At 42.0% G+C, this 12412-nt stretch overlaps 1 protein-coding gene across 1 annotated transcript; it reads right to left on the bottom strand.

The window, feature by feature from the left end:
* Positions 1–271: 271 nt before the first annotated feature.
* Positions 272–11940, bottom strand: ccdc191 (coiled-coil domain containing 191). Its single transcript, XM_070928556.1, is given in 17 exon segments — positions 272–440; positions 1556–1710; positions 2174–2326; positions 3547–3690; positions 3811–3912; positions 4044–4126; positions 4447–4538; positions 6192–6613; positions 7288–7537; positions 7776–7966; positions 8053–8203; positions 9148–9371; positions 9530–9708; positions 10502–10654; positions 10766–10901; positions 11136–11174; positions 11866–11940. Coding segments are annotated over 17 exon segments (2718 nt in total).
* Between the last annotated feature and the right edge of the window lie 472 nt (positions 11941–12412).

Below are 12412 nucleotides of genomic sequence, written 5' to 3'. Positions count from 1 at the left end.
AAATATTAAAAAAGCAAATAAATCAATACAAATTAATGTGAGCTTGAGAAGTTTTCAGTGCTTTCCATTGTCGCTGCTTTTATTAGTCCTCAAAGGGATTGAAAGCTCTTTTTTGGTATCCTAAAAATTGTATGGTCCTGTTGTGTGTTTGTATGAAATTCATTTTATTTATTTATATTAACTAAATGTGAGAAATGTGTGTTTGTATGCGTACATGTGTCCTCTCCAGAGTTATTGAGATGTTTGTGTGTCGTCTGAATGGGTATGCAGTCTACAGTGACGGTTTCTCCCAGAGGCTTTACCGTGGACAGGAGCAGAAATCAGGCAGAACCTCAGTCACTTTCCGCCCCAGCTTCTCCCGTCGCTCCTCCTTCTTTCTTTCCTCGCGCAGCAGACACGGAAGCTGCCTCCAGGCAAGGAAACATCGCCGCAGCACCCGTCTGACGTGCAGGCAGATGGAGGGACAGACGGGAACAGAGCAAGTGAGCAATAAGAAAATGAATTATGGGGACCTCGGGGTTGACAACACCTAATGAGTTTTCACATGAGGTTACTGGGGGCTCATTGACAATGGCAGCTGGACAACCAGTGGGAATTCACCTGCAGACTGTGGTCATTTAGCCGACCTCGCCTTAGAAGCTGAAGTTTATAAACACTCACATTTTGTGGCAATGACAGTGACATCATTAAGTTAGACCAGTGCTACAGAAATCATTCATTTTGCAACAATGGGAAGACCACATAATAATGCTGTTAGCAATGCTGTTAGTTCACCAGATGAATCCTACAAACTTTAATGATCCCCCGACTCCTTTAGTGCCACCAGCAGGTCACAGTTTTCTACAAGAAGGATTGGCACAAAATTTTCATGGTTCCACGCGGATGAATCCTAATGACTTAATGATCCCGTAACCTTTCCTCGAGCACCATTTGTGGTTTTAAGGTAAAATGTTTATTTTACATAAATTACTTGTACTCACAAAATGAATTGAGTATAAGGGAGCTAAAAAGAATATTATTGCAGAAAATACTTTTCTTTTTCAATTACGAGAGACCCGCTATAAACACTATGCTATGACAGCTAGTTTAGCCATATTGAAGTTTCTATCTGTGCTGCAAAACATCCCAACTGACTCCATTAATCATAATATGGAGAGATGTTTACAGCTAACAGCAGACACTGTATGAGGCACTTCACTGGAGTTAAGATGGTGGTGTAATTTACAATCTAATGCACAGGAAGTAGAGAAGACTGCACGGCTAAAGCTCTCATATTTCATATTGGTAAATGTTCAGCAACTGATTCTGCTCAATCTAACTTTTATCATAATTACTTAACTGTATTTATCGTAAGTGAATCACAGCGGTCTATAAAAAAGGCCTTAAAATGACTACCGACTACAACCAATCTGCTCCGATATTACATTTCAGCTCATAATTAAAGTTTTACAAGCTGTTCAATTTAATTGGACACACTGTTAGCTGGTTATGTTACTGGGGGAACACACTGCAGCACCCATAAAGTGAACATATGGGAAAGTCACGGGTATCAGACCTGTTATTGTGCTCCTGAGCCAGCTCCTGACGGTCCCACTCCACCAGCCTCTCCTGGGTCACATGGTCCAGCAGCGCCAGCAGAAACCTCCTCAGAGTGCCAGTGCGATAGAAACGCTCAGCTCTCTCCTCCTGAATCATCCTCCAGTCCTTAAGCTGAGACAGAACAACACTCACTCAGGGATGGGGACATTTTAAGAGTGTATCACTGACCTGTAGTAAAACAAATTACTTATGGCATCTTTTAGCAGTAAAATCCACAACAAAACAACAACTGCAAGTTACTCAGCAAGTTGAAGCTATGAGGATGGCACTAGCTTAAACAAGAACAGCACATTTGCTCTTTAAAGACCTTAAACATAATTGAGGGCAGGTAGAAGAGGAGATTAGGAAAAGGTGTTGCTCTAAGTCACTGGCAGAAGATGGGGAGACTGCAATCCTGATTGAGTAACCGTGTTTGGTTATGTGTGTGTGTGTGTGTGTGTGTGTGTGTTTGTTTATGTGTGTGTGTGTGTGTTTGTTTATGTGTGTGTTTGTTTGTGTGCGTGTGTGTGTGTGTGTGTGTGTGTGTGTGTGTGTGTGTGTGTGTGTGTGTGTGTGTGTGCTTGAGTATACACACTTTTTTCCAGCAGCTTAAGCTCCTCCGAAGCAAAAAGTGCTGGTGCAGTTGGTCCGCAGAAGCTTCTTTCTCAGACAGGGACTCTCTTGCTGATTGCTGCCAGCCTAGTGTGCACCGCCCCAGGAGGAAGAGATTGTGATGTCTCTCTGCCAGCTGGCGGGGATTGAAAAGAAAAGCGGCGATGCACGCTGATGAATGCATCCGAACACAATCGTATGTGCCAGGTTGAAACAATGGAGTGGTGTCAAATGATGAAGGGCCTGTCTGTCGACTGTTCATCAAAGAGGGTTTATATCTAGCTGTGAAACATGTATGCACATTTTGCGTTTTGTGTGAGGCTGTGCAAAGGCAGGAACATTTTGAAGATGAAATGATGATACTGTTAAGGGAATGCAACAAGAAAGTTGTGTTACATGTTTTTTGTTTGAGTGGGTGTGTCTGGGCTTTATGTATGCATGTCCAAGAATGTGTTGTTGGGTGGTGGGTCTATTTTCACCAGGACAGTTTGCTCATTGCTCACAATTGTCAATAAAAGAGTGGGTTGCCTGTGGATACACAGCATGTGGTTTGTGGTATTTTATAATAACAAATAAATAAAGAATAATAATAATAAACCAGGGAAAATACAGTACCAATGGAATACTAATAATGAAATAATGGAACTATTGCCAAAGAAAAATCATCCCAGCTACAGGGATAATGAATACATAAATAATTGTCAGCCAAAGCAACAATTAGAAATAGATGGTTAAAACGTTTTGTACAGTGTTTTGAACGTGTCTGAGCTGTTCACCTCTTCACATAAGGTGACTGCAACTCTGTAGTCAACAACAAAAAAGGATAATCATCTTTCTATCACTAAATTTTGAGACAGATTAGTCTTTATAATCTTACTGATATGGAAATAACTAAACAAGCTTCTTTGTGTGAGTCCACCATTATGTCCATGAGCCATGAAAAACATCCAGCCACTTTGGGATTAGAATTATAAAAAGCCTTTCATAGACACACATCGCCTTTAAGGCACATGCAATACTGGATGTGCTCTTTTTAATGTTCAAGCAAGTCTATAACCACGGAGGCTTTTTGTTATTCAAATCCGTCTACCTGGACTTGGATTTACCCTCGTAGGTCAAAATTCTTCCCTTTTGCTTGTTGTAATTCTGTTGTAGAAGCATAGGTGATAATGGAAAGCCTGAAGCGCTTCTCGCACAGTTTCCTGTTCAAATAGCATTTTCAGTGTGCTCTTCAAAGTTAAATCCAGAATCAAGAGCACCTCCTGGGTTCTTAAAGTGTTGAGTGTGAGGACTGAGGGCAGGCTGAACTTGGCTGAAAACACTTTGATTGTTGCCGTGACTGACAGGTGATTTTACCTGTATGTTAGCTTGTCTGAGCTGAATGAGGCGTTTCCATGGCACCAGGCCTTGCCGGAGCAGCAAGTTTCTGTGGTAGTGTTGACGGGCCAGCTTCAGGAGCTCCTGTTGCCTTTTCTGTTCCCTCTGTTTTTCCTCTTCCCTCTGCACACTCAGAGAAAGTGGCATTACTTCACCAGAGTACAGTCCTGCTGAATGTTGCTCAGGAGAGGACTTCTGTATTGTGACACGTTTTTCTGAACGTCCATGTGATGGACATCTCACCTCTCTTTCCTGCCTTTTCTCCTCCCGCTTCTTTTCTGCTGCTTTGCGTTTCTCCTCCTCCTCCTCCCTCTGCCTCTGCTCCTCAACGGCTTTCATCTCAGCCTAAAAAGTTGCATTTTTTTGGTTTAATTTGTGTTTTTTTTTAATGTTAGACAATTACAACTTGCTACTTAACCTACAAAACACAATCCAGAAATGAGATCTGGTCCAGAAAAGACTCCTCGATCTCTTACCAGTTTTTGGTCCTCCTTCTTCCTCTTGAGTTCCTCGATGTCCTTCCTCCGCTGTTCGCGTTGGCGTGCACGGGCCTCCATGGCTTCAGAGAGGGGGAGAGGGCTGATTTGAGCACAAGGTATTCCTCTGTCTCAGGAGTGAATATGTGCAATATGCTTATGTATGTTTCGCCCTTCATATTTTCAACAAGTAACTGGAAGTTAAGGTAAATATGAGTGCTGTTGTGTAGGACTATAGGACTATAGGACTATATATACTTTCATATCTCCATATGTGTAACTCAGGGTCATACAATTTTCTTAACAAAAGCGCTACAGCATTCTGTCCATGGTTACATGTATCTGTATATGTGAGTTTGTATGTGTTGTTCTCTTGTATGAGTGAAGGAACTTGCAGACTGACCCGTGATGATTGGATGGGGGCATGTCTGCCGTGTGACAGCTTTCTTCTGACGTGCACAGAGACTGTCAGGTTTTCCGGTAACTCTCGGTGCCCTGCAACAGTAACAATCACAACCAGAAGCACAGAAACAAAGGCCCGTCATAGCTCTCTCTGCACATCCACATCTTCCTGAGCCTGGCAAATTCTACTCAGACAGGTACTGACAAACTCAGCCGACATGCGCCAGATTGTCCATGACTCTGTAAATGAATTTCAATGAAGTGCAGAACTTTTTGCTTTCACTCATGAAAATAATTACAAACTATGTTCAAGGTTGTATAGCATATTTCATCCGTTATCACATAAATATATAATTTAATGAAGTGAACATACAGTATATTGCACACCCTCCTGCTCCCCTGTTCTCTCTAAGCTTTAAAATCCTTCTGTTTCTTTGTATCTACTCCTATGTGACTTGTATTTAATAAGGAAAGCTATTAATGGATAATGACTTTTACCCAATTCACCTTGGAGTAGCTCCTGAAACAATACATGTCTGTACTATTCTAGACATCAGTTTAATGGGGTGTATTTCTGTAAAAATCCTTTGAACCTGCCAACTTTTTCTGCCATTTGGCTGCACTGTAGACAGAGAGGTGAGCTAACCTGAGTGATTATTCATCATCATCTAAAGTTTTACAGCTAACAGCACATTTGGGGCATGTGGAGATATGGAGACAGTCTTACTTATAGTATAATGTCCAGGTGTTTGCAATGAGAGGGTTGAATAAGAGGCCAGGCTACATACAGTATGTATATGAATATATACACACATACAGTAAAGGCACAAAACCTCCATATTCCTACACTAACTTCTAAACTTTCATTGTCACATTATTTGGCCTTTTCTATACCATCTTTCCTATCTGAGCCTGTTATAGTCTTATGATCTATATGATCTTAAACAAATTCTTTTAGTGGAACAGTAAACACACTTAACAAGGATCTACATCCAGACCCACTGTACCAACTATTAAATGGTTTAATTTAGTGTGTTGTAGTGCAGTGTTCAACATGAACATTTTGACTGTGATCACTCCCTGATATAAACAAAACAAAATTATTGTTGCTGAAAATTGTATCGCTTTCTAATAAGTTCCTCTTTATAAAAGATTAACAGGTAACTACTGGCTTTATTAACAGTTAAAAGTAATTTACTGATGCCTTATAAATCAGTTATAAGCCACTATTGAGGACATCTTTTGGGTTGCCAAGTTGTGAACAATATTTCTGGCTGGTGTCTATCCTTCTCCAGCACGTAGACCACTCCAGTGGACCATTGAAAATGTAACCTTCTGAAATGTGCTGGACACATATTTGTTCACATTTATAACTGCAGACTTAATGGATTATTATGCAAACCCTTAATTAACCACTTATTAACATTTATAATTGCAGATGACTCACTTACCTTTTGTTGGTGGCTCATCACAAAGTGAGAAAATCTTAAAGAAGTTATTAACAGGTAAAACTGGTAAAAAAAAGTGTTGCTTTATTACCCTTAATTAAGGACTTATGAACATTTACATGTGCTACCTTAATGGCTTATTATAAGGCGAGGAACTATTCATGGCTAGACAGAGAGATTTTTCACAAACTGGGAACCCAAAAGATGTTAATCAGTCAGTTTAAACCTGTGTTGCTCTGAATATGATACACACACATCTAGAGCTTGGCTGCTTTACATTTTGGTGTAGTGAGCCCACCTCTGCTCTGTGGGGTCAAAGCTGTGGCTCTTTGTTCTCGAGCCTCCTAGCATTGAGAGCTGGGTGAGCTGTGCGGTTTTCTCCATTTCCAGCTCCAGGCTCACTACGCTCTGCTCCTCCTTTAGCTGTGCTATTTGCTCTTGCTGCTCCTTCAACAGCTTTCTCTGCTGCATGATAATCTGCTGCTGGACAGCGTGTCTGTTCTCAAACCTGCTGCCCGGCGACGCTGCTCTCTTTGACAAGGTAAAGCCGTTGCCCTCGCCTCTCTGCCGTGCCTCGTGGAGCTCAGCAGCAGTTGGGGCTGCATGGCGTCCGGTCACCTGCCATGGCTGAGTGGGCCAGGCCACAGTACCCACAGGGGTCTTAATGTCATGTACTGCAGAGGCGTCGGGGGCTAAAGTGCCTGACTTGTGGTGATCTTCCTATAGAGAAGGAAACAGAACAGATATGAAGATGGTATTATATGTGGGAAAAAAAATCAAACCTGCCCTTAGGTCTAGGTCTAGAAAAGGACATAGACAACGGACACAGTATCAAGCTCCTTAATCTTATTTAAGCTCCAGGAATCCTCATATATAAGCAGCAGGGGCCTGATAGTGAGTATGGCCTCTTTACTGACCCCTCCACCATGAACTCCTGCAACTCCAACTTCATCTCTTGTTCCGTTTCTTCCGTCCCTCGAGCTGTGCTCCACTATCCTACACCTCTTATTTCTCTATAGCATTCTTTCCATCTGCTCTATGCCTTCCTGTCCTCTATATACACCCCTTCTTTCCTGCTCTCTCTTGCTCCAGAGTTGTGAATATTTCAGCAGGAAAAGTTTTTCTGCCTGGCTGACGCACTGAGAAAAGTTCATGTCATCCGAATGCAAGGAGAAGATGTGGAAAACAACGTTTTTTTATTCCGTTTGGTCCCAAACTCATTTATTGCCAGGATAATGAGGCATTCACCTAGGAAGGATAAGGCTGATGTTTTAGTCAGGATTTCACTCAAGTGTGTTTTCTCAGGTTGTTTTCAAGCATTAACAAAGAGAGTTAACACTTGAATTAATCCCTGTGCATTGTTTCTGCTGAGGATCTGTGAGTGCACCTCTCACCCTCTCTGTGCTTTCTGGTTGGTTAGAGGCCTCAGGTGGGGCCATTATTGGCTGATAATTTGGGGCTTCTGTGGCCTTGAGTTTGCCTGTTGATGCCACATTGATTAAGGCAGCCATCTTGCGCCGGGTCTCCTGCTGCTGGGCCAAAAGCTCTCGTTGTTCCTTCTCCATCCGACACCATAGCTGCCACTCAATCAGACATCGCCGTAGCAACCGCCTTCGGTCACTCTCCACAGCCAGCTGGCATTGTCTGGAGGAGGCAACAGACGTGATTGTATTTTTAACCCTCATTACTGCTTGGTCAGGGCAACAGGATATAAATCAGGTAGAGTCTTCTAGAAATACTGTTATAACAATAGTTTAATAATAGTAATAGTTTAATTCAGAATATATGTTGTAATTTCCATGGTGTCATTTGTAGTAAAAGGCTGGATTTATACAATGACAGGTTAACATTACCCTTAATGTAATTTCTTTTTGGTTCTTGCCTGTTTCCAGCTCGCAGCTCCTCCTCTGTTCTTGCCACCTCTCGCTGCTTTTGTTCAGCCCACACCACCGCCCGCCACGCTCGCCATGCTCTCAGCTGCCTCTTCCAGTCGCAGAGGGCCATGGCCTTACCCAAACGTAGCCTCCGGTTCAACACCGCTGAATACCATGCAGAGAAATGCCTCTGCAGACACTACAAACATGCAGGCCCACAAGTTAGAGAATTTACATTTGCTGCACCAACCTACAAATATATTCACATACAGTGCAGGTACCAACCTTGATATTACCCATGTGAACCTTGTTTTGAAGTTTTTGTCCTTTATACAGCTGTTCTGTGACCTGCTGCTGCTGCTGCTGTTTTGCTGGAAGTGGAGGAGCTGACTGGAGGCTTCTGGCTGCCCTCTGCCCATCCACTCTCTGCCTTTCCCTGTGGAATAAACATACATATAATACTTAGTCTACCAGGGCAACATAAAGAATAGCAGTCATAACTAAAAGTTGCAGTAAATTAATTATTCTTTTTGTATAAATGGAAAAATAATAGACCAAATAATTACTAAATAACATGTAAAACAATCACATTGCAGTCATTACTACAACACACATATTCACCCATTTTTCCATAATTATACACCATATCTCCTGGAATTGACCCAGTTGGTTGTATTTCTCTTGCTAACCTCTGTTCATTTTTATGGTTTTATGGTTATTTTGTGTTGCCGAGTTAAATTTTCATAACTTAAAAATCTTTTTTATGACCAGACAACAAATCCATAACATTTTAGCTATGCTAGCAGTGCAGCTCTACGGACTACAATGTCGGCTGATGGTTCAGTCCAGATGGTTTAGTCCAGACTGAAATATGTCAACAACAAATTATGTGCATCTTTGGTTCCCAGAGGATGAATCCGACCTACTTTGGTGATTCTCAGACTTTTCTTACTTTAGCACCAACAGCAGGTCAAACTTGCAACATTATAGATCTAAAGGTCTCATTTTTATTTCTGCATTGGTAACACCTGTTGGTTGGTTTTATCAAAGTTACCTTTGACACATTTATAGAGGTGATGAAGAAAAGCCTTGGCTAGTGCACACATTATGAGAGATTACACAACAGTCTCATTGTGCTGGCCAAGGTCTTGTGGACCCTCCACAGGGACACTTCCACAATAGTTGTTTGGGTCAGGGATCTGGCTCATCACAGGCTTACTTTTCAAGAGATTGCCATTAATCCATCCAATCTACCATTGGGAGGTGGAGCAGGCAAGATCACAGACAGTGCAATCAGACAGGAGACTGAGGGTCATTTCAGATACAGGTGATTGCTGTAACCACTTCAGCAGAGGCCAGTGGTTGCTGTGGATACCATACCTCTGTCGAACCAGCTGTTCCAGGCCTCTCCTCTCCTCCATCTGACGTCGTAGTCTCACCATCTGCTGCTGCACCATCTCCTCCTGCCTCCGTGCCTCCTGCTTCTTCCTCGTCTCCTCCCCTCGCTCCCTCCTCTTTGCCTCCTCTCTGGCACCCCGCTGAGCCTCCCTCTCTCTCTGTTGCCTCTGCCTCTCAGCCTCCCGCCGGGCCCTGTTCTCTCGCACCTTCAGTGGCAAATAATCAGTAGCAATTAGTGTGAGTGAGAACTCAACTCGGGTGCCCATCGTTCCAGTTGATTCGCTCACGGTGACAGTTTCCCAGCCCACAGCATTCACATCTCTTATGCAACTTGAGGAATTTGAGACTCACTTTGGTCAATTACCTGCAGGTGTCGTGTTTCCATGGTGACGATTGGGTTTTTGAACTTCTTCCTTGTTTGTCCAACATCCAGTGCCAGTTCCTCCATCACCCCAGAGTCCAACACCTCTTGCTCCATCAGGTCTTGAAGGAAGCTGTTAACAGCGCTGTGCTCTTCCTCCTCAGCCAGACAGTTGTACAGATCTAAGTATTTTTGCACAAGCGAGTGTGACAGTGAAGTTTTACATGTTTTATTCCATGGACTCGAAATGATTTGTACTTTAAATTACTGCTGAGCGTTTTGCAATACGTTTTTAGATGGATTTCCTTCCCTTTAGGCACTGGTTTCTGTGACAATCAATGTGCTGAGATTCAACACTTCCTTGAGATAGATAATCTATTACAGTAAGCATTTAGTTAAACATGAATATTATATAAATGTATTGTAGTCCAGTTAAAAATTTGTTTTGAAAAATGAAACTTCAACATCTGTTCTGTGAATTTGTAAATTCTAGTTGTTGTTTTTTTATAACGATCTTAATTTATTACATCTTGATTTTTCTTACTTATGTCTCCTGCTATTGCACTATCCTGTATGCTGCTATAACAATGCAAATTTCCCCGCTGAAGGATCAATAAAGGATTATCTTATCTTATGTTGTAGGAATATATGAAACCCCAAATACCATAAGACAGAACATTGTGAAAATAAAAAAATAATGCAGTTTTGTCATCATAATTGTATGATTTTCTGTTGTGAATCTATTCTGTACACATAGCATCTATTTCCTGTCTGTCCGTCCTAGGAGAGGGATCCCTCATCCCATTTTTTCCCTGTAAAAAGGTTTTTTTGGGGGGAGTTTTTCCTCATTCAAATTGAGGGTCTAAGAGGGTGTTGTATGCTGTACAGATTGTAAAGCCCCCTGAGGCAAATTGTGATATTGGGCTATATAAATAAAATAAAATAGGTAACACAGTTTTTCTCCTTGCTTTGTACCATCAAAGTTGCTGTAGTTCAGGGCAGCAGGCTGAGTATTGGCCAACACAACAGGATCTCTCCTCTCAGTGGAGCACATTAGGTCATCGTCCTCCTCCATCTCCAGCTCCAGCCGCAACTTACTGCCCAGCCAATCACCAAGAAGAGCCTGAGCTGCAAGAGTCAACCACCCAAATATCATTGTTCGAACTGCTGCTGCTCAGCTCTATAATATAGGTAACACTCTAGAGACAACTCCATTATTCTTTTTATGGGCTGACCTACCTTCACTGTAAGCGTCATCATGATCTCTTAACTGGTCAGAGCTCTGCAATGGTACAGCCAGGCCGCTGGTTCCTGAATGAGGTTTCTTGTGGGAGAAGACTTCAGACACAGCAAACTCGGAAGCCATCTCCACACGCTGTAGACAAGGAAATAGATGAAAGACTAACGATTGTTTTCTTAATCAATGTATCATAATTATTTGATTTATTGTTTAGTCTGTAAATGGCAGAAAATACTGAAAATGGTCCAATGTGACATCCTCCCGCTTGTTTTGTCCACCAACAATCCAAAACCCAAAGGAATTCAGTTTACAATGATACAAAAACATGCATCATGAAATCCGCTGCACCAGCACATCAGTTCGTCTCACCTTCCTCCACTGATCGATATCACCATTCTTCCCATGCATCTGGTCATGAAAGAAAAACAATTTCAAGTGTAAGCAGATACTGTTTGCAAGAGAGACCACAGGGCCCATGAAAATGCTGGTCTCATGGTCACCTTTTGTCTGCTTTAAAATGCCCAGCCAAGCTTGTAGACACCTTGAGCTGTAGGCGAAGTGTGCAAATTGAGGGGCTGAGCCATTGACTGATGTCTGCGGATTATTTCACAGGACAGCTTAGCCGTTGCCTTAAATCAGCAGATTACTTCAAAATAATTTCCCAGATGTCCAAGTCGGTGCTTTACTAGCAGCGATTCAGCTATCTCTGTCTCAGGCTGCAGACATGTGAGTATGTGAGCAAGGCCATCCCATCTGTATGACATTTCTAAACCTTCCCCTGACGTGAGCCATGCTTTCATACATAGTATTAACACCGTAGTGCTGCTCCTTCATTCATAAATCCAACAGGGCACTTTAATGAAAGTGAACATTAATGTTTTACCTCTCTAGGGGATTTGATAATCGTGGGGGGGGGGGATTGACTGAAAAAATATTTCATGTTTTCCCTTTAGATAAGAGAAAGCGTTGAGGTGAGCACCTTGGGTGTATTATCTAGAATAGGCAGCCCCAGTTTAATTATTTTCCCCCCAGAACCAGTTATTATAGAAGCCGTATAACCTATCTCTCAATTTAACATTAATCCTAAAACTAAACTTACCTTGTCTGTAGATGTTTTACTCTTGCCAAGCCTCCTCCACCTAAACAGGTGAGGATTGTGACCTGGGAACGTCATCTGTTAAGTTATAGACCTTTACTTCTGCTACTATAATGTATTTCCAGCCATCATTACAGTGTCATCTTCTACCAACAGCATACGCCAACCGTAAAAGTCAACTATTTATTAATTTATATCCACAAAAAGTGTTCAGAAGTCGCAACAAAGAGCACTAGCAAAACGCAGGACCCGTCCACATAACTGCCATCGATTTGGATCACATAGGATTCTGGGTAATGTAGTTAATTAACCGTTTTCTAGGCTCATCTCTATGATAAAACGAAGCATTTCAGGACTACGTGTCCCACTTGACTTTGTTTGTAGTTCAGGCGTCTCCCTGGTAACCATAGCAACGTTGTTCAAGTCTCTAAATTAGCTCAAATTGCGATTATGTAATTAAACGAAAAAGAAATCACAGCTATTTTAAATGTATGTATAAAGCACGACACATAAAATTTGTGTTTTGACCAAAGGGGAGGAACGGCGGTAT

The sequence above is a fragment of the Enoplosus armatus genome, chromosome 21 (genome assembly GCF_043641665.1).
Source record: "Enoplosus armatus isolate fEnoArm2 chromosome 21, fEnoArm2.hap1, whole genome shotgun sequence".
Classification (NCBI taxonomy): Eukaryota; Metazoa; Chordata; class Actinopteri; order Centrarchiformes; family Enoplosidae; genus Enoplosus; species Enoplosus armatus.
Note: the sequence above shows the minus strand (reverse complement) of the source record. Positions and strands in the feature narration are given on the sequence as shown.